This window comes from Cordyceps militaris (genome assembly GCF_000225605.1).
Source record: "Cordyceps militaris CM01 unplaced genomic scaffold CCM_S00001, whole genome shotgun sequence".
Classification (NCBI taxonomy): Eukaryota; Fungi; Ascomycota; class Sordariomycetes; order Hypocreales; family Cordycipitaceae; genus Cordyceps; species Cordyceps militaris.
In genome coordinates, this window is record NW_006271969.1 from 2,463,364 (window position 1) to 2,485,310 (window position 21,947).

The 21,947-nt window shown below is 55.1% G+C and overlaps 5 protein-coding genes across 5 annotated transcripts; 4 read left to right on the forward strand and 1 right to left on the reverse strand.

Annotated features, from left to right (window-relative positions):
* Positions 1-1,493: 1,493 nt before the first annotated feature.
* On the forward strand, positions 1,494-3,537 carry CCM_00775 (uncharacterized protein; the record flags this gene model as incomplete). Its single annotated transcript, XM_006665934.1, has 3 exons — positions 1,494-1,678; positions 1,790-3,041; positions 3,433-3,537. 3 exons carry the CDS (start codon positions 1,494-1,496, stop codon positions 3,535-3,537), a joined length of 1,542 nt encoding a protein of 513 aa, XP_006665997.1.
* Positions 3,538-5,263: 1,726 nt separating this feature from the next.
* On the forward strand, positions 5,264-7,438 carry CCM_00776 (uncharacterized protein; the record flags this gene model as incomplete). Its single annotated transcript, XM_006665935.1, has 2 exons — positions 5,264-5,426; positions 5,661-7,438. The coding sequence occupies 2 exons, from the start codon at positions 5,264-5,266 to the stop codon at positions 7,436-7,438; spliced, it is 1,941 nt and encodes a 646-aa protein (XP_006665998.1).
* A 760-nt stretch (positions 7,439-8,198) lies between these two features.
* On the forward strand, positions 8,199-10,193 carry CCM_00777 (ankyrin repeat and zinc finger domain containing protein 1; the record flags this gene model as incomplete). Its single annotated transcript, XM_006665936.1, has 2 exons — positions 8,199-8,241; positions 8,293-10,193. The coding sequence occupies 2 exons, from the start codon at positions 8,199-8,201 to the stop codon at positions 10,191-10,193; spliced, it is 1,944 nt and encodes a 647-aa protein (XP_006665999.1).
* Positions 10,194-17,068: 6,875 nt separating this feature from the next.
* Positions 17,069-19,077, forward strand: CCM_00778 (extracellular serine-threonine rich protein; the record flags this gene model as incomplete). The annotated part of the gene is made up of 2 exons (XM_006665937.1): positions 17,069-17,125; positions 17,176-19,077. The coding sequence occupies 2 exons, from the start codon at positions 17,069-17,071 to the stop codon at positions 19,075-19,077; spliced, it is 1,959 nt and encodes a 652-aa protein (XP_006666000.1).
* A 563-nt stretch (positions 19,078-19,640) lies between these two features.
* CCM_00779 (phenylacetyl-CoA ligase) lies at positions 19,641-21,870 on the reverse strand (the record flags this gene model as incomplete). Its single annotated transcript, XM_006665938.1, has 6 exons — positions 19,641-19,979; positions 20,069-20,403; positions 20,497-20,917; positions 21,012-21,377; positions 21,462-21,697; positions 21,831-21,870. 6 exons carry the CDS (start codon positions 21,868-21,870, stop codon positions 19,641-19,643), a joined length of 1,737 nt encoding a protein of 578 aa, XP_006666001.1.
* Positions 21,871-21,947: the final 77 nt, after the last annotated feature.

Here is a 21,947-nt window from a genome sequence, read left to right on the forward strand (position 1 = left end):
GCTCGTGTTTCTTGGGCCGGCTGAGACTTTATGCGTCCGTGTCGCGTATAACCAGAGCACGATGGTCGGCGTGTCGTGAGAAGTGTGGTCGTGTGTTCGGCACCCCGTCAGGAGTGAGATGGCTATTCGTTGGGGTTTTGGATAAGCGCGCGGTGGCCGGGACGCTGAGTGAACGAGGGGGCTTGGATGTTGGAAGTGGGATCTGTTTCAAACATAGTGGATAAGCTATTTATTGTGCATGTGTAGTTGTAGTTGTGAATTGTCCGGTGTCAGAGTAGATTGATTGTTGGTTGGTTGGAGAAGCTAGGTCAGCCGACTTGGCAGAACCGACCAACACCGCCCTGCCAAGACCAAACACCAAAGAACTGCCCAGAGCCAGATCCACGACAGCGACACAGCTTTACGTTTGGACACGCACATCAGCAACGACGGAAGCCTGATTATGACATCCAGGGTAGGCGACTGACACGAAAGCGCAAGCCGCCATGCAGCGCCGCGAGCTGAGCGTTCTGCCTGCGCATCATGGCTGATCCAGCCAACAGCTGCTAGCGAGCAGCACAAACTCCCCACCCGCATCGCCGAGAACAAAAAAACTCTACGCTCCTGTCCTCCAGAGTCGTTCTCATCCTGGAGTTTAATTTCTGCTCGTAGTGGCACTCGCAGCCGGTACAACCGTCCTCTCGTCTGGTTCGCCACAGCACTCGGCGCTGAGACTGAAACCTGTGCACCAAACCGTATACCAGAACGGCGGTCACTTGGCTGCACCTACCCGTCGGAGCTCTTGGGCCAGTGACCGCTTCCACTGGGCCTAATCGTGTAGATGTCGTGGGGACTGTGCTAATCGCCCGAACTAGAGGCGTTGTGGGAAAATTTTGCCGTTCTCAATCGCCTACCACAAAACACCAGAATATCCTCTTTTTTTTTCTGGACTCTGAAACTCGGTCCTCTGGTATGGTTTCGGGCTTACATTCTTTCTACCCTATCGCCCTGTGTCGCGCGCGAAAAGGCTCCGGTTCCGGCCCAGACTTCCCTGACGTCGCACCGCAGCATCCATCTGCCCTCGCTGTTGCAGTATTTCAAACAGGCTCTTTTGCACAACGTCTTGTGCTGGCTCATGTTTCTTGTCATGCTGCTTTTATGCTGTGAACCATAACCGTTTGCAGCGCCTAGAGAGTTGGCCTGATTGGGCGCCCTGCGGGTGCTGCGCGATTCATCGTCGTACACGTCGACGTTGCACACATTGCCGAAACCCAGATCGCCTTTTAGGCAATACCATGATGGGCGTATATATCACGCCTCTCGCCTCGCCTTCTGGCACGAGTCTGGCCTTGTCTCCATGTTTGCAGATATCCCAATCGTCTTGCACACTTGTCTTCCGTCCCGGCAACAGCAGGACAGCACCGTCAAAAGTGCTTCCTTCCTTTGCTCCTTTTCGACCTGATCCACCACGCCCGGGGCAGCCTGATTTCGAGTATAAAAAGCATCTCTTTACAATGGCAGACTCAGACGGCAGCAACAGTCCCCCTGCTCGTGCAGAGCAAAAGACGGCAGCCAGCCGCGAGGCATTGGCAGAGATCATCGCTGCCCAGACACAACCTGGCAATGCAACGCATCTCTCGCTCCCTGGGTCAGAGTATCTCGCGTCGGGGGATTTCCATCTTTCTCCCAGCGCCTCACCGTAAGGACACTTTTCTTTTTTCCACAGGGTCTCGTTGTACTTGTGCTAACAAACAGTAAGCAGCAATCCCCCTCGAGTCTCACCACCTCGAGGCACCCGAGTCTACACCAGAACAGTGCATCTCGAGGCCGCCCACCTTCGGCTCCAGGATATCCTGGACGACACGGACGACGAAAATGCGGAGCGGTACGTCGTCGAAGAGACGGGGGAGTTGGTCGACGAAGAGACGATGCTGCTTGAAAGGGAAGTCTACGTCCAGCGCGAGTCCATGGCAATAAAGTGGCTGAGAGAAAGAAAGGTTCCCCTTCTCTATCACCCCCGTTACCTTGGGCGTGTTTTCGAGCAGCCGAACCGCTTCGCGGGTATGATTCGGCCGTTTTACCTGCACCCGCCTTTGGACTTTGACGCACCAGAGGCCAACTTCTTCGAGCGGCAATGCCTGCGCTTCGAAGAGTTCACTCGGTGGCAGTCGTATCACCGCGACATCGACACCATGCAAGAAGAATTCATGGTCGAGTCCTACAACGCCGCCCTTGTCCGCGAGGCCACCAGCGCCCGCGAGTGGCGGGCGCTGATGGCGAACCCGAAACTCGCCCACAGCGCCGCCCGGCAGGAGGAATTCTGGAACCGGCGCAGAGAGGAGAAGGAACTCTTGCACGACGACGAATGTGCCAACTTTGACGAGTACCGAGCGGGCGTCGTCGCGCGCTTGGCTCGGAATGGCGTGCAAGTATCAGCGGGGTTTGACTTGCTCGTCGACTTTTGGTTGCAGGACCGGCTGACCATGTGGACCGAGTATCTCGCGTTCGAGTACTGGCACATGGAGCAAATGAGCGACGACGTCACCGACTGGCGGGTCAGGCACGACGAGGCGTACGAGCGGCTGCGGCAAAAGACGGCGCTGGGCGCCCACGAGACGCCCGAGTACCTGCCGACACAAGAGGCTCAGACGCAGCGCCGTGTCGAAAGGGACCAGGCCTATCGGCAGCTGGACCTGGCTGCGCTGGAGTTTGCGCGGCTGCAGCGTCAACCGCGGGGCCGGAGCCACGAGCAAATGTTCATGTCGCACATCCGGCGGACGCGCATGCTGGCCGAAGCCCAGGTCCAGCTGGACGCTGCCGAGGAGGCCAAGGACGCGATGCTGCGACATGAAGAGGCTGTGGTGCAGTTTCTGCACGAGACGGAGACGTACCGGGAGGCGTGCGATATCCGCGACCGGCATGAGTACCTGCTCGCTTGGGCCAAGGATAGATACTATGAGATACGGTGCGAGACTGGTCAGATGCCGCCTGGCAGGGCACCTCGCGTATCGTTCCTCTCGGCTCGAGTGATGCCAGAGGATAGTGCGACTACGAGCCAGAGGGTGAGTGTCGTCCCTCCCGCTGTGAGTTATGGGCAGGCTGCTGCTGCCGCCGAAGCCGGACCTAGCAGTAACAGGGAGCACCGATCTGGTGTCGGTGCATTTTCGGAGGCAACCCCTTTCCCAGGCGCCATGTTGACGCCCCCTGTCCCGTCACCTGCTGTCCGGCTTCCTGTCCAATTGCCCGTACCGTCGTCGCCCCCTGTCTCGTCGCCTCCTACGGGGACGCCTGCAAAGGAGCCATCTCCTCAAGTCAAAGAGCCTACAGTAGAACAAGAGCTTTCGATCAAGGAGCCCTCCGTCGAACAGCCTACGACGGAGCGTCCCATAATCGAACAACATACAATCAAATATCTTCTGAATCCACTGTCTCCGGTTAAACAGCCAGAGGTAGCATCTTCTGGGGCCGCGCGAACTATTCCAGATGCACAGGAGCCCGCCGACGTACCCGGGCCGCGAAGGAGTGCCCGCATCGCAGCGCAGCGCAAAAGGCCACTAGAAGGCAGCGCTACGATTACAGAGCACCCAGGCAAGTGTCCCACGGAGAAACCTACCAAAGCCAAAAGGTCTTCCAAGGGGAAGGGGGGCGGAAAGAAGCGCCGGCGCGGCAAGGTTCCCGCAGTGGACAGGATGCGGAACCGCCGGCAAAAAGAACCCGGCGGCGCACCGGAAAGAAGTAAAGGGGGAGTCTTTTATCTTGTTTTCTTTCTTGCCTGTTTTCTTCGATACATTATATACGAGGTTTGGGGTGGCATTGTTATTTACGTATAGGTTCAACGGATTTTAGATGGAAGGATATACCACTTTGAAGGTTGGGGTTTTTTTTTTCTTGGATCAGGTGGTGTTTGGTTTCGCTCTTGACAATTCGTAGATACCCAACTTGATATATATACTTTTAACAACATATTTTCTACTGAGGTGGCACGATGCAACACGGGAATGCCATTGGACAGCTTTACCTGTTTCTTTTTGAGCAAGAGGAAATCTTTACTTTTCGGCAAAGAAAAAGTAAATCACAAAAAGAACCATTAACCATTCTCTTCACGCAAGAAATCTCGAGTGACTCTTGTACCTCGCACAGGCTCTTCCGCGCATCACCTTCGAGTCTATGCGCCATGCACGACCGCAACCCCCCCGCCGGTTCTGCCGTGCTACGCAGCCCCTCTCCCCGTGCAACTCCGTATATGTAGTTTGACGAGGCGGCAGCCGAAACTGTGCGAGGAGAAGTTGTGCGAGGGAGGTACAGGAGTTGGCCACTGCAGGAGCTGCACGGCTTGACGAAAACAGCTGCGTCGAGGGGTCCCGTTCCTCGCAGTTTTCTCCCTGTGTGGTAGTGGTTGAAAGCCTTTCTATATAAATAAAATGGGAGAGGTGATGTGCTGCGACGAATCACATGGTGAAGAGCTTTCGAAACCCGGAGTTAGAGAGGTTCTGCCAAGGGCTTACTTATGGCTGCTCTGAGTATTTGATACGGAGCTACTCCAGACACCCTATGCAACAGTCGGTTGCCTATTTTTGATAGCTCGAAGCTGTTCTAGACGCTGACCGGTGGTTGTCCAATGTCGGCGAGATACGGGCACGCTGTGCAGTGTACATCAATTTAGCAACAGTCAACGGTTGCATCGACGTGTTGCCTCTACCCAAGTCTCGGACCTACTTGACGTACTTGTCCCAAGCTTTCATACTTTTGAGAGATTCTTTAAATGCTTGATCGTTACAGCAAGGGATCTGCGAAGCGACAAATACCCGCCATTCATAGGCCAGCTTACACACTCGCTGGCGGACACTGAGCTGGGGGAAACGCATGCATGTGAAATCTACAATAATGTGAAAGCACAGCATCTATTGGACAGTACTCTGTTTCCAGGTATGTTGCACTGCACTGCTCTCCCACAGAACGGGCTAAATTGTGGAGGAGTTCCTATTACTACGTTCAAACGAAATATTGCACAGCTCTATGTCTTACAAGAACGTACTCACTGATTTGTACTCGTACAGTCAATGTATTGCATTGTACGTTTCAATATCCGGCGCTTTGTACGACTACCGGAAATTGCTGAGCAAGTGCCTCTATATTTTACGTCCAACTGCCCCCAGCCCTTTCCTCTCACAATTATCGTCATCATCAACCACCTCACGTTCTATACATCTACTCTGCCTTTGTCACCTCTTCTAACTGTCGGTCGACATTCTTCAGAAAGGCATATAGTAAATCCCTGTTCATCATGGCTTTCATTCTCAGAAACCTGTCATCCTTCATCTTTGGTGGCCAGTCACTTGCCCCTCCAGCACCTGCCAGCTCCGACTCCGCCATCGATGAAGAGCAGCAGCCCCCTACCGGGGTTCACATTGTGCTAGAACAAGACTCTACACCTCTTCAACAGCCCCGTCCATCAGTTGATCATAGACCGAGAAGCGCTGCGGGGCCACCGAGCCCGTTCTTAACCAACGTTCTAGAGGCTTCCCGGCAGTCTCTATTAGAATCTCGCCCTGGGCCTATACCTACCCGGTTCGGGACAAACCAAGACGACCGCCAGGGGAACAACGTCTCTCGAGATGCTGAGCGGGAAAGCGAGCAACCGCCGCCCTATCGCTCGAGAGACCACCAAAGGACGATACCAGAGCCGTACGAGGACCGGCACATCCTCCCTGGCAGCATGGAGCGCGAGGAAAGACGCTTCTGTCTCTTGTCCATGCAGCGTGCATCTCTGCCGGAGAATCGGTTCCAAGAGCAAGTGCAGAGAGAGAAGACCCGGATTTTGGAGAAGTATCAAGCCTGCAACCTGAAGACGGACTATCGCCTTCAGGGTTCGGAGCTCACTCAGCGGGCAAGGGAGAATGTTCAGCGGCGCTGGGAGAGACAGGGCATCTCGAAAGAGGGCACATGGTTTTGCGGCCCCTCGACCGACCCCTTTGGCTTTTGGAAGCACCAGGAGATCCGCAATGATCACGGGCCAGAGGAAGTTTGCAAGCTGGACATGTCCCGGCCCTATTTTCAGTTCATGCACGAGGTCGCGATGGAGCGGGATCATATTGAATTCCTCAGGTATCCGCCTCGGCTCCCCGACGGTCTGATAACCGCCGCCATACCTCCATCGCAACGCGAGGAAACAACCCCAGACGACCTACATACCGCTGCGTACTCCAACGTACGATACGACCAGTGGGTGGCGAATGGTCTGTGGGACGCCAGCTGGGGGCAACTCCCGGGCATGTTCTGGAAACATGAGACCGACATTCGCTCACGTTTCCAGGCCGAGTTCAACTCTGTGGATCATATTCCGCAACGATACCTCGACATGAGTGACTCGCTGCAAAGGCAAGAGACCTTCCGGAATCGAAGGTTCGGATGTCTGGGGTTTCTCCCAAAGGCTCTGGAGAATCAGCTCCTCAGTGCGCAACAGGGCCTTGGGTGGCCCGACGAAGTGCCTCTACCCGTCGACCCCATGCATATCTTCTATCCGGAGCTGCAGCCACATGCCGAGGAGGAGAACAATGCCGACCCACGCTCCAGCCACTTCACGCTAGATTCGCAAAGAAGCCCGGCTTCGAGAGTGGCTCCCGCGTCGATGCATAGACAGGAACAGATGGCGCAGTCCGAAGACGGCAGTTCCCCGGGCTCCTCGTCGTCGGACTCATTGCCCCCGCTATCTGCACACCGGCGACCGCAGGATCTTGCCTCGGCTGGCTCGTCGGGCCAAAGAGCGCCGTCGGGTGAGGAGCATACACCTTCGGAGACGTCGTCTGGGGCCTTGTACGGCGATGAGAACGCGGACGATTTCCTCGACGCAGTCTCTAGGCAGATCGTGGTCGTACAAGACCTTGCGCAGCAAGCGCTGGATGCGCAGAAGCAGCTTGCGGCTCAGTTTTCGGCCGTCCGAGGATCGTATAGCCGACGCCAGCGCATCAAGGAGGAATCCGCTGCAAGGTCGCCTCAGCGTCACGTTCTCGGTCCCTTGCCTTCGACACAGAGAGTGTCCAAAAAGGGCAAGGGGAAAACGGTGCCAGGACGGACTGGGCTGCTTGGACTGGGAGCATCGCCGGCTTCCTCTACAGCCACCACGGTCATTCTGGCTCCTCTGCGTCCCGAGGATCGTGGTCACTCTGTGGAGTCTGGTAGCAGTCAGATTTCCACTGGCAGCTTCATCATCAGGGAAGATAGCCCTATCCGAGCGAATACTACCTCGTATGGGAACTCTGTCGTTCGACAGGACATTCCTCAGGATGGGGACTTCGTGATTAGAGAAGATACCCCGCAGAACGAGCAAGATCCGCCGGTGGAAGAGCCCAGGATAGAATTATCCCCTCGGGCCAGGGCCAGACAGCGTCACAGGGACACTGTAGAGCAGCGAGCTTTGCAGCCTCTTCGCAGAAGCAAGAGGAACATCCGAACAAGGTAATGTATAGATATATATTCTCTTCAGTTTGAAATGCATTTGGTGTTGTATTCTGGAGTTGGTAATCTGTTTTTCTGGGCTGTTGTGCTGGCCACAGCCAAGGCGCGGACTGTGTATGTACTAAAAGAAAAGGGGAACTGGAGTTGTGGGGTTAATTAATGGAATTTTACTTGCCTTTTTTTCAGAACCTTTTCCAGTAATCGTCTTTGAGCTCGTGGTTCGCGCCTAAATAACCTCATGGAATGATGGTAGACAGAGGAGCAGCCCGCTATAGAACGAAGCTGTAGACTTGGAGATGCGTTGTGCTCAAGCAGCAGAAAGCTATCGAGTTCAGAGCTGGTATGATGCCGTCCTCCCGAATAAAAATCGAGGGGTATATCCAGTTGAAAGGGAACGCGTGTACTCAAGCACGGAGAGCCGTTTGTCTGCACACGGTCTAGCCAGAGAAGCAGCGGACGCGTTTGGGATTATTGGCCGGTTTTCCAGTGTTCTCAAATTTATACAAATTTATGAAAGGAAAGAACAAATATTTGCTGCCGAGTTTGCATTTTCGTTAGTTATCAGGCAATTCATTGTCTTGTTCAAAACCTGCGTCATTACAGACCCTCATTTCTGATTTGACTAAGCTCCAGTTTGCCACGCCGGCGAAGAGTCATCATCGCTATCTACTTTCCCACTACAAGAGACAACGCAACTCCTCCACTCGCGGCGGGCACTGCTGCAAAGACAGAAACTTGTTATCCCAGGCCAAAAAAAAATTAACATGGGCGCTCAAATGGAAGACTACACGGGTCGCCCGCTCTACGGTAGGCTCGCCGTTCACCACCCCACCAAGAATGACGATGACGGCTAACCAGCATCGACAAACGCAGCCTACGACCTTCCTCCGCAGCTTCTAGGCTCAATAACGCTCAAGCCCGACGTCTATACACCTGCGACGGCATTACACCCTCAGTCAGAACTCCCGGGCTCGCGCAGCCCCAAAGGCACCGACGAGGCAGGCCCTGTCGGATCGCAATCCTGTTCGCTGTGCGGCCTGGCGTTTACCAATGTCCTGGATCAGCGCGGGCACCTGAAATCCGACCTTCACAGCTACAACCTCAAGCAGAAGCTGCGCGACAGGAAACCCGTCTCGGAGACGGAGTTTGAAAAGCTCGTCGAAGACCTCGACGAGTCGCTGTCAGGCTCCGATTCCGACGATGACCAAGACGAAGACGACGACGCGAACGATACGACGTTGACTGCGCTGCTGAAGCGACAGGCCAGAATCGCCGATAAGAACTCTGCAGCCAACGACGAGGACGGCGACGCAAGGGTACACCGGACCGGAAAGACACCTCTGCTCTGGTTTAGCTCGCCGCTGCTTCCCCAAAACCACTTCTTCGGACTATACCGTGCGCTTTTTACCGACGAGCAACAGAAGGCTGCCGATTTCGCGCAAGAGTTGCGCAAGAAGCAGCTAGATCCCGTCACCATTCCGCACCCTGCCAAGGACGGCACACTGGCCCCAGTCGCATACAAAGGGCCGCACATTTTTCTTTGCATGATTGGAGGCGGCCACTTCGCCGCCATGGTCGTCTCCCTAGCGCCGCGCCAGAGCAAACACAACGCACCCATGAATCGCGAGGCAACGGTCCTGGCGCACAAGACATTTCACAGGTACACGACGAGACGGAAGCAGGGTGGTTCGCAATCGGCCAACGATAACGCAAAGGGCACAGCGCACTCTGCGGGTTCTACTCTGCGACGATACAACGAGCAGGCGTTGGTAGAGGATGTCCGAGAGCTCCTTCATGACTGGAAGGCCTTGCTAGACACTTCCGAGCTCATGTTCATTCGGGCCACTGGCATCACCAATAGACGAACTTTGTATGGACCGCACGATAATCAGGTTATACGACACACCGACCCAAGAATACGAGGATTCCCATTTAACACACGCCGGCCTACGCAAAAGGAACTGATGCGGTGCTTTATCGAGCTGACGAGACTCAAGGTCCGCGAGATCGATCCGGCCAGCGAAGTCAAGCCTGAAAGGACCACTCCAGTCTCTTCCACGCCGGCAACACCAAAGCCCTCTAAGCCGAAGCTCACAGAAGCGGAGCAAAATGCTCTACTACACACGTCTCAACTCCAGGCCTTCGTTCGCCGCTCCAAGCTGCCAGCCCTTCTCTCCTACGTGACCAACAACCAGTTGTCGGCCGACTTCGCCTTCCAGCCCGCCGACTCGTACCACCACACGCCCCGGCTGCTGCACCTCGCGGCGTCACAAAACGCGGCGCCCATGGTGCTCGGTCTGCTAGCGCGCGGCGGGGCCAACCCGCTGCACGCCAACGCCGAGGGCAAAACGCCGTTTGAACTGGCCGGCGACCGGGCCACGCGCGACGCCTTTCGCGTGGCACGCGCCGAGCTCGGCGAGGCCCGTTGGGACTGGGAGGCGGCGCGCGTGCCCGCGGCCATGAGCAGGGCCGAGGCGGACCAGCGCGGTCGGCGCGAACAGGACGAGGCTGATGCCAAGGAGGCGGAGCGACGCCGCGCGGAGGAGGAGAGGCTCAAGACGGAGGGGCCCACGGTGCAGGAGCCGAGACGGCACGGCGGCAGGGGACAAGTGCTGGGCGCCGCGGCGGTGCCCAAGACGGCGCAGGAGCGGCGCGAGGAGGAGGCCAGAGGGCTCACGCCCGAGATGCGGCTACGGCTGGATCGCGAAAGGAGAGCGCGGGCAGCGGAGCAGCGAATGAGACAGCTTCAGGGCAAGTAAAAGCATTTCATATAGAAGAAATACGCATGTCATATTTGATCTATTCCTTTCTGCTTTTCTTGATGAGCTAGCTGATGGTTCAGAACTGCAACAGCCCAAGCACAGAAGGTTGAGTAATCCATGCCCAAATATGTCCGAAAAGAAAAGAAAATACGATAAATCCAACAAACTCTTGTCTCGGTGTACCCTCCATGTCTGAGCAACGGGCCATAGCAACACAAAAGCTCATGTATTCATTCGATAGGCCGAGCAGGCGGGTCGGTGAATCGTGAACGCGCGCCCTGAGCGTTTGTTGCATCTGAGCGAAGAACCACCCACCGCAGTCCATGTACGGAACTCGCAGGCACAATGGTTGATGGGCGGATTTCGAATCGTCAATTTCGGATCTCGGTAAAGAATCGCGTTGAATTTAGGAGGCACTCTCTCAGGCGGGTCAGCGGGATCGTATGACGCGGCAGGCGTCGGATCCATCGGCCGGGCCAAGTTCAACAAACCGCATTGCCTCATCTCGTCTTTTGTCCGCGCCAATTTCTTCGTCTGTCTTATTCCCGGTCAAACTTGTCCGGTGTAGGCAACTGCGCGCGCTTGGCTACAACTTGTGCCTGGGTCAATAGCCTCGACCGCTGGGGCTAGATTGGATGCCGGCGGCTTCTTTGTATTAGATATGTATGGTGAAAATCTCGCTCCCCTGTCTTGGTTTTATTGAACTATATACATTGTATACAATATCGTATTAAGCGGGAAAGACTTGTTTGCTTCCAGCAGCAGCCTTGTTCGTTTCCTTCTCCGGCTTGGACGTCTCCTTGGCCGGCGCGGCAGCCTATTCTTCAGCCTTATCAGCGCCCTTCTTCTTCTCGTCTCCGGCCTTTTCTTCCTCCTTGCCAGCCTTTTCTTCCTCGCCCGCCTTATCGTCGCCGCCGGCCTTCTTGTCGTCGCCAGCCTTCTTGCCAGACATGGTCTCGAAAATCATCTTGTGTGCCTGTCGGTGCATTTCACGCAGCGCATTGTTCTCGTCCTCGGGGATGGGCTCCTCTGCCGACGCCGGCTTCATCACGTACTTGGCGTGGTCCTTGAGGATCTCGGTGACAGTGCCGCCGCCGCCCGCGCGAGCCTGCACCTGCTGCGCGTCGAGGTCTGCAGCACAAGGATGGAATCTGATTAGAAAAACTCACAACGGGAATGCAGGTGTGAATGCAGGTGTGAATGCAGAGGTGTAGCGTTTGGGACTTTACCTCTGGCGACGGGAAGGACCGCGGCGTTGACGAGGGCGAGATGCGCCATGAGGCAGGCGAAGACTGTGCGAGTGAAGTGCATTATGGATGAGTGTGCTTGATTATTGGTGATGTTTGGTGTTGATTGGTCGTGAATATTGAAGGTGGTTTTTTCTCTGGCGAAAGATGTTGAGGACTTTGAGCATGACTGGCCGTATGTATATCTCTACGCCACGGCATCATCACGACGTTCGCAACATCCAGGGGAACACAATTCATCCCTTTAAAGACGTCTCGGCGCCACGATTGAAACACATCGTTTCCTCTTCTTAAGCCAATCGAACAGCCCAGATCACCGCAAGACCAAAAACCTGAGACCCTTTCACCAGCTTCCTGTCGCTCCTTGATGAGGGCATCACGTCGAATGAACAACACACGACTCGTACTTGTCTCCCATGAAACGTCCGAAGGGCTTTGACAAAGGATGATTTAAGAAACGTTGAAAGAAGAAAACCCCGTTCACGCGCACATGGTCCCCAACGAGTCCGTCGGGCTGGTTAGATGTGACAATACGGGCCCGGTGGTTGATTGCTCGAACATGCCCGACACTCTCAAGTCATCTTGCGACGCTTTATGCGGTTTTCCATATTGATAGGCAAGGATTCTTGGGTAATCACCCTGTGCCTGCTTCGGCTGTTCGGGCTGTTTACGAGACGAGATACTGGATGAAGAGATCGTGTCGGCAAGATCACGTCGGGAATAGCCTTGGGAATAGCCCCTGCCCAGGCCGCTCGAGACTACAGCCTGATATCAAACGTGTATTAAAAACGGAATGTCGCAGGTATAGTATTGAAATAGATGGCAGGTGATGGGTTTTCGCAGCCGTACATTGATGAGGTTATCACGTATCAAGAAACATGCTTAAGCAACTAGAATTACCATAAAAACCGGCCACGCCCAGCGATGAGCTACCCTCCCACTTTGGAAAAAAAAAAAAAAAAAAGGAAAAAAGAAATACCAAGCAAATCTCTCCAACGATTCATGAAAAGGTTCTATCAACACTGAGCGCCATTCCTTGCGCGCAGCCAGTCTCATCGGGGCGTGATGCTACCCGGGACGCGACCAACATAGTCACCGCGTGCAACTTCACTTCCCACACGACGCGAGACGCGAGGGACAACACAACACCAGCTGCTCGTATGGGCCCGCATGGGAAATGTCTGCATAAAGCTGCATAACAACTAAATCTCCTTCCGAGGGCAGCGCACAGATAGCCACTACCCCGCCCCCCCCCCTTTCCGAAGATCTCCTGTCTCGCATCGAACGAGTGTGCGTGCGCAGGCTGTGCGCCCGGTGCAAAAGCAACTGACATGACATACGGATACTGTACATACGAACGACCCGCGAGTTGGGATGACTTGCATCCATGGCTAGCGCCAAGATACTTTTCTCCGTCGCGATGGCTATTAGCTAACTAATAAGTTGCAGCCTGCAGGCGAACTTCCCAGTTCCCACCTCGTTAAGAATTAGAGTTTTCCGTCTCTCTCTTCCTTGGAGTTGCGTATTTTTTCCTATTCTAGTAAGCGGTCTTGTCTATCTCATCTCGCCTGGAAAGGCAGATGCCTGCGCCGTCGCCTGTGGCGTTGTGCCTGGCGTTGTGCCTGGCGTTGTGCCTGGAAGGTTAACCAGAGGCGTGAAGATCATCCAATTTCCACATTTTGGGGAAAAAGTCAAAGCCGACCAGCTTCACAACAATGCCGGTTGCGAGGACAAGGAACAGCCCTCGGAAAAGAAAGGAAACTATTCTTGTTCAACAGCTCAACAGTCTTTTCTCAGTATCCGCGTACATAGCCACCTCCGTGAGCAGGAAAATACGAGCGTGGTCTCCCGCCCCGAAGGCTGCAACGTCTCAGATTCAGCGCATGACGATTTGAGCCAGATTGGGCAAGGCTGCTGCCGGAGAACCATTGGTTGCCACCAGGACGCGCAGGAAGGCCCCGAGCTGTCCATCTCCGCAAAAACAAGAACAAAAGACGGCTAGGATAGGGTTCAAGAGAGTACTAGAGGGGAGGCTGCAAAGTTCCCCTGCAGCTCTAAAACTTTGAGAGAATAAAAGCTGCAAGGCGGCGAGGCGAGTAGCGGTTCGCGTTGGTGTAAGTCGCTGGCCAGAGTAGGAAATAAATGAATTGTGGAACTCAGGGGTCGCTTCCGAGGGGGGCCGTGCTGTAGTCGAAGAGGGTATGTATGTGGCTGCCAATAGGACAAAAACCAATCACCAGCGAATCGGAGTGTTTCAAATCGAAGCCCAAACTGTGACTATAAGTCTATAACCAGCTTGGCGGGAGAAAACTTGTACTGTAGACGGCACGGCTGTGCCCTGCGAACTGGCTGTCCCCGCCTTTCCATCCCGTCACCCAATGCCGTTTTGTTACTATGAATACTCCAGACCTCACCGGAACCCGAAACACGCCACCTTGAATGGGGAAGCCGCTGACTCGGCGATGGTGGCAGAAGGAATCGGGGGCTTCGGTTGCTGGTCAAATTTTTTTGTTCGGTGTAGTAAGCCATGCCAACAAACCGCTGCATCGGCCGAGTTCTCGCATGTTGGTTGCCAAGAAGGAATCACCACTTCAGCCTTCCGCTGTACGTTGAAGTCATTGTGCCGGTATTTTGAGCGTCTGTCAGTCGTGAAGGCGGCATATCAGCTCATCTTCATGCAGGACTAAGGGATAGGTAGGTAATATGATCTATTATGATCGCTGCGGATATCAGCAAATCTCTCATCGGGTTCATGGCTCTGGTATGTTATGCTCTGTTCATATACCCCAGGTTGTCCATAATAGGCGGCGGCGCAGTCATCACTGCATAAGGCCAGGCTTATTGTACCTGGCACTGGGAACAAATTGGTTAGTTTTCGCTTCTAAAAAAAGATATAAGCAAGGCAAAAAGAAAAAGAAAAAAAACGAGAGTTGGGACGATCGATCAATCCGAGTTGGGATTCTTCGCCTCGTTTTCGTCAAAATTTCCGACCCTGGTGCACTTCCGTTTTGATAGCAATTTAGTTAGCAACTACCATCGCAACTGGCCCTGGCTCTTACGGCCGTTGGCAATTTGTTGAAGTCTGTGTACATAGTTCCACTGTGCCCGCTGTGCGGAGTTCAGAGTCAATAGCTCCGGCGGCCCTGGTTGGAACTTGGAAGCGCCAAGTCTCTCTGTGAAGAAAAGAGGTCATTGCGGGTGCCATTATGACATGGGCATTGACATGGACTGAGAGTAGTCTTAGTCGGCACCATTATTCGCGTGGTCTATCCAGCGCCCTCCTACGCCCGCCTCACCGTAGTTAGAGCTCCTTCGCGTGGCTGCCACTGAAACCGTGCTCCTGGGAATTTTCGGCCAGGCTGGGTGCAACCAAACTGGCAACACGCAGGACGATCTTGCATGGGATGACTGCCGACGGCTGGTGCAGCGCTAGGCTTGCAAAGTAATTCCAATAGTTTGCGTCTGGACCTGACAATGCTACTCTGAACCATGTCGCGGGTCGGTCACGGAAATCCGGGATTAGTGACGGTGAATACCCCTACAGATGCCAGGTTTAGCGAGGAGCTGCTTCATGACCCGCAAGGTTGTAAAGTGCTCTGCAAGGCCATGCTGGGCCCCTGTACGGATTACAGGAGTGATGGTTTTCGCGTTGTATCGACATGTATCAGGTCGTAGTATGTAGTATCCGTACTCCGTATTGGTAGGTAACCTGATGCACACGGGTTGCGAGTCGAGAGAGCTATTGCTGGATATTCGTAGCGTCCAATATACCTGTATATCGAGATTAAAAACATATTAAGAGACCTAATGAAGCCATCAGAGCCAGGAACAGGGGAAATAAGAATAGGACCTTCAACTTTGCCCTTGTCTACCAACCTTTGTTGAGTTGATCTGCGGCCTAGGCCGCTTATGGTGATACTAGGTAACAACCATCGAGACCGCTTTCGCGCACTGGGGTCCTTTGTGAAACGTCGAGTATAACACCGTGCAGTAGATTCAAGACGGCAGCGTAACAATGGAGTTGACAGAAACTTGTATGGCTGATGATAACTAGGACACCCATTGTGTACAGTTCCTTGCACTTGCAGTAGCGTCGCTCCAAGCAGTGTGACGGGGGATTCAGGCACACAGCGGTGCAAGATATGCTGACAGATAGTTCGAGGTCGAAACCATGAACACGATTCAGCCGTGTTTCTAGATTGCATTGCCATGATGATGAAGAGGCGAATTTGTTTACTGTCCAAGGTTGTCGTTCGTTTGTCGTGATTGTCGGCTAACTTGGTTCCTGCTTGGTGTTTGCTTTGCGCCGGCTGACCTAATCACCCGCTCAAAATTATGCTACCAAAGGCCCCCTAATAGTTATTGTTCGAGAGGCATCCCACAACAGTCACATTGGCGCATCTACAAACAAGCTTGATTCTTCGAGTTAATTATCCGCACAAAAGAGCTCCGAGGATGATATGGCTGGCTTCATCAAAGACTCCATCCTCATGGCTTGCGCACGCCACTTTGGAGCCACCTGTTTCCAACAGCCCTACCAGTCTTCTGCCCCCGCGCCGTGTTTATTCTTCAAGCTTCACCGTCGGCCACCTGGCTGTCACCACCAGACTGACACGCCGAGATGGGGCAATTCCATACGACGACCCGCCAGATGCTGTTTCGACAGGGCTTCCACCCCCCGCGCTGCCAAAGAGGCAGCTTGCCCGCAACCCGGTTGCTAGCTGGACGCCAAGCATAGCTCGCCTGAAGCTCACGGCTCCAGGGTTCCATCATTGCCGGTTTGGTGGGCAGTTGGCACCGTGGTAAATGGGGCGTGAGTAGACCGGTGCGCAGCAAAGTGGTCAGGGACAACAGCCAACGAGACTAACAAGCGGGGAAGGAAGAGGTCGAAGCACAGACTTGCGCGACCATGCCGCACGCATGGTTGGGAGTGCGGAACCAGCAATTTCTTCGCGCCAACCTAAATTGGGCGCTGCAGGGGCTGCCCCTGGTTGACCTCGGATGCATGGGCTGGGCGAACAATGCGTGCGGGTCAGCCACTTACTACCAGTAGCTTTGATGTCCAGCGAAACCACCATCGCGAGATGGCTGCTGCAGCACCGAGCGTATGTACCTGATTCGGGTCGCTGCTCCGCCTCTCTCCAGCGCTTCAGGATGATATTGGACAGGGGCTCTATTGCTCTGGTCGTTTCGCGCGCCAGCTGGCCTCGATGGAGTCTCTCGTCTCCGGACGCCATGGTTGAGCTATGACATGCCATCCTTTCTAGCCATGCAGGTACAGCCAGTCGGCCGGCTCAGGTCCGCTCGTACCTGTGGCCATGTTCCACTGCACAGATGCCGCTGCCAGCTCGTGGTATATAGATGTAGCCGCTCGCCTCCTCTTGGTCCATAGTCTCTCTTGTGTCTCATCTACACTTTCGTCTCTTTTATTTCTTTCTTCCTTGTTTATTTCCGATTCATTGTCTATCGTTCTCAAACGTCAAAGCCGTTCGTTTTCTTTGACACCACCATCGCTTACAAAAGTTTGAGTTTCATCTCACTTATATCAACCACTGTCGCTTATCTCGCTATTTCGGTTCTTGTACTTTCTACTATTTCGCCAATTCGAGTCGTATATCCTACATCATGAAGGTCACCTACGCCTTGGCCGTTGCGGCCACTATCGAGCAGGCCTCTGCTACTGTGTGTACTCTCCTTCCACTTATGCGCCGGCTCGACTAACACTGTACTAGTTTGGCATTGGCGGTGATGTCTTCAAGTACTGGACTGGACTGAAGCCTTTCACTTGCCCCGGCAAGGTTCCCGTCATCTGCAAGCCTGACCAGGTTCCCGGCTATGACTGGAAGGACACTCCCATCGGCCCCGTTGGTGGTTACGGCGGCTGTGATTTCAAGGGCTGGACCTGCAAGAAGAAGTTTGGCCGCCGCGACATGCTTGCTGGTCGTCAGGATGACGGTAGCAAACTTATCGAGGCCGATGTTGGCGCTGATGGCACCAACAACCCCGTCATATCCGCTGGCAGCGACATTGGCACCTTCGATATTAACAGCTTCTCTGTTGAGTCCGAGTTCGATGCTCGCTTCGAGTTCCACTACACCATGGATGATGGCTCCATCTGCAAGCAGTCCTCTCCCGTCTCCAGCCAGGGTACCTCCATCGTCAACACCCAGTGCGGTGGTGCCAAGTCCGTTAAGATTGTCCTCCCCGAGAACCAGGGCGGCAACCAGAAGAGAACCTTTGGCCTTCTGAAGAAGATTTGCAAGGTCAAGTGCCACAAGATTGACTTCTGGTGCAAGCCTCCTCAGACTACCACTCCTCCTGCTCAGACAACCCCTCCTGCCCAGACAACCACCAAGAACACTCCTCCTCCCCAGACGACCTCTACCTCGGTTGAGACTGTTCCTGGCACAACCAGCAAGGAGACTACTCCTCCTGCTCAGACTACCACCAAGCAGACCACTCCTCCTGCTCAGACTACCTCGACGCCGGTTGAGACGGTTCCTGGTACCACGAGCAAGGAGACTACTCCTCCTGCCCAGACTACCCCGACTACCTTCGAGACAGTTCCTGGCACCACCAGCAAGGAGACCACTCCTCCTGCTCAGACAACCCCTCCTGCCCAGACAACCACCAAGAACACTCCTCCTCCCCAGACGACCTCTACCCCGGTCGAGACTGTTCCTGGCACCACGAGCAAGCAGACCACTCCTGGCCAGAGCACGCCGCCCGTCGTCACCACCAGCCTCATCACCACCACCTACGACACCACCTCGACGGTCTTCACCACCACCACCAAGACCATCACCAGCTGCGGTCCCGAGATCACCTCTTGCCCCGTTAAGACTCCTGGCGAGACTCACACCGTTACTGTCACCATCCCTGTCAGCACCACCATCTGCCCCGTCACTGAGACTCGCCCTGTTGTCATCACTCAGACTCAGCCCGCTGAGACCCAGCCCACTGAGACCCAGCCCGCCCAGACCTCTGACAAGCCCAAGGAGAGCGAGACCAAGACCTCTCCTCCTGTCCCCTCGCAGTCTCTTCCTTGCCCCGAGTCTGTTCCTCGCTGCTTGACCTCGTGGCTCGACGTCGTCAAGGAGTGCAAGAACAATGCCGATGCTGCCTGCTTCTGCAAGAACAGCGAGTTCACCAAGAACGTCTTCAACTGCCTGTACTCGTACAGTGGTAGCGACAAGGACGTCGCAGACTCCATCTCCTTCTTCCAGGGTATCTGCGCTCCCTATGCCGGCGGCAACCCCAACATTGTCACTGGCGCCGAGACCATTACCAAGATCATCACCGTCACCGCCGCTCCCCAGCCCAGCGGCACCACCATTTCCATCGACACCACCGTCACCGAGCCCTACGTCACCGGTGGTAGCACCGTCCCTGGTAGCAGCACCACTCGTGTCATCAGCACTGAGATGCCCGTGCCCGTTGTCACCTTTTCTCCTCCCGCTGGAGAGAAGGAGCCTGTTGCTACTCCGGCTCCCACCACCGTCGCTCCTGGCCGGCCCACGGGCACTGGTGTTCCCATTGCCCCATCTGGTACTGTTCCCGTCGTTGCGGGTGCTGGCAAGGCCCAGGCCGGTATCTTCGGCGCCATCGTCATGGCCCTCGTTGCTGCTCTGTAAAGGAGCAGCACGTGTATGTGCATAGTGTATGCTGGTAATTTATTCGGTACATGAAAACGGAAAAAGATATTTGGACGTTATCCGGGAAAAAACTGAACCTTTGTTGTGATAACTTTTTGACTACGAAGAAGTATACCAACAAATGGACTTGATATTATAATTCTTACGATCCTTACTATATGAAATGTTCTCTATACAGGGGAGCAGCATCTCCCCTGGGAGCAGACAGCTTTATTAATTAATACCCACTGGACTGGTTTGCTTTAAGATTTTCTGCGATGATTGTGAATCGAAGCGCGCTCAAATGACAAAAAGACAATAATCTTAATTGATATAGATGCGCGACAGATCTTTGAACAGTGTCTAGTATCCGCATGCAACTTGTGTCCAAAAACGAAAAAAAGTATCCATGTTATTGCTATGTCAAAAACGAACAACAGTTGTATATTATCCTACCCGACATATATTGTCGTAAATCCTTTACATCAAATATTGCACTCTCCCACCTGTCTCGGTCTGCGCACAAAGTATACACACACCCCGTCGGTCCATCCCTTTCCCCCTTACAGCTTGGCACCCTGAGCCTTGCGGATGGCCTTCTCCTTGTCCTTGAGGACGCGGCGGAGGATCTTGCCGCTGGGGCTCTTGGGGATGGCGTCGATGAACTCGACGCCGCCCTTGAGCCACTTGTACTTTGTCTTGTGCTTCTCGACGTGCTCCTCGACGGCGCGGCGAATTTCGGCATCCGACTTGCCCGAGGACGTGGCGGCGGGGCTCTTGACGACAAAGGCCTTGGGGACCTCGCCGGCGCGGTCGTCGGGGACGGGGATGACGGTGCAGTCGTGGACGAAGTCGTGGGTCAGGAGGTGCGCCTCGAGCTCGGCGGGGGCGACTTGGAAGCCCTGTGTGGGTTGTGAGTAACTTGCTTTTTTGTTCTCGCTTCTGCTTGGGGTTCAAGGAAGATTTAAAGAACATTGTGCGAGATACATACCTTGACCTTGATGAGCTCCTTGATGCGGTCGGTGATGAAGATGTGCTCGTGGCCTTTGGCCGACTTGCGGATGAGAGCCTCGTCGCCGGTGCGGATCCAGCGGCCGTCGGCGTGGTGGACAAAGGTCTCGGCGTTGGCCTTTTCGTTGTGCAGGTAGCCGAGGACGACCGAGGGCGACTGCAGGAGCAGCTCGCCGCGCTGGTCGTGGCCGGAGACTACCTTGCCCTCGGCGTCGATGAGCTTGGCCTTGTACCCGGGCAGCAGACCGCCCGAGGAACCGGGGACGAGGTCGATTTCGGTGCTGGCGGTGGCGACGGGAGAGGTTTCCGTCATGCCTAGGGAACAGGTTAAATCAGTAAGCAGGTTGGGGGCATGAAATTTGTTGGGGTTCAAGAAGGAAATAGAGGACCAGGGGGGGGAAGACATACCATAGCCTTGACCAATCTTCCACTTGGGAAACATCTTGTTGGCCGCCTCCTGGGTCTCAATGCCGAGGGGCGCGGCGCCAGAAAAGACGCAGCGGACGCTGTCGAGGTTGTACTGGGTGACGACCTGCTTGTTGGTGATGAGCTGGATGAGCATCGGGGGCACGACGGGCAGGAAGTTGAGCTTGTAGTCCTGGATGGTGCGGAGGAAGAGGGCGAGGTCGAACTTGGGCAGGATGACGAGCTGGTCGCCGCGGTACTGGGAGACGTGGGCGACGACGGTGAGGCCGTAGATGTGGCTGAGGGGCAGGATGCCGAGGACGTTTTCGGTCGTGACATTGTCCTGCTTGCGGCCGACGCTCTGGTGGAGCGTCATTTGGACAATGTTGGAAATGATGTTGTAGTGCGAGATCATGACGGCTTTCTACTTATTCGTTAGCACCACATAGTCTTGCGAAGCTGCGTGGCCTTCGTTTTTTTTTCACTAGAGCGAAGCGAGGAGAGGAAAATGTGCTTACAGGAAGACCAGACGTGCCGGACGAGTAGCAGAGAAAGGCCGTCTGGCGGGCGCCCTGGCCCTTGATCCAGGCCAGCGGCGGCGGGGACGGCAGCGACCGGCCCTGGGTGATGAGGTCGTCGGAGGAGAGAAAATCGGGGTGGGGCTTGCCGCCCGGGACGGGGAGGAGGAAGACGGCGGAGCGGGCGATGCCGGCAGCGTCGGCGGCCTGGAGCGCGGTCTCGAGCAGCGGCAGGCATGTGAAGAGGGCCTTGGCGCCCGAGGAGACGAGCTGGTGCTCGAGCTCCGGCACCGAGTACTGGGCGTTGGCCGGGGTGATGATGCCGGAGAGGCGGTGGACGGCGTGGGAGACGGGAATGTAGTCAATCTAGGGTGAAGCAGAAAAAAAAATACATGAGTTAGTTTTTCACTCAAAAAGTTTGGTGGTTTGAAGAGAGTAGTAGAGACACACCGTGTTGACAGCATAGACGGCCACGACCCTGTCCCACTCGGTGCCCTCGTTGGGGCTGAAGCCGAGGCGCTTGGCAATGGCGCGGGCGAGGAGGTCGACGCGCTCGGGAACCTGCTTGGAGGTGTAGGTGCTGCCGGTGACGCCGCACGTGTACGGGTTGCGGGACTGGGCCGCGCTGCAGCGGCCGTAGCGGTCATTGTACATGAACTCGCACAGCGGGATGCTGTCGGGGATGTCTGGCCCGGGTCTGGTGTCTTAGCAAGAAATGCGACCCAAGAGCGCGCGCGCGGGTTTGTTCCGCCCGGAGCGCGCTAGGGGGGAGGGAAGAAGCCATCAAAGGCTATGAGCTTTTTTTATGCGACAACGTACCGGTCAGGGACGGGACCCAAGAAGCTGGTTGAAAGACCATGATGATTGGGGGGGCAGCGGCGTGTGCGCGCGGGATGGTTATGAAGAGGCAGATACAAGCCGGGTCCGAGTTGTCGC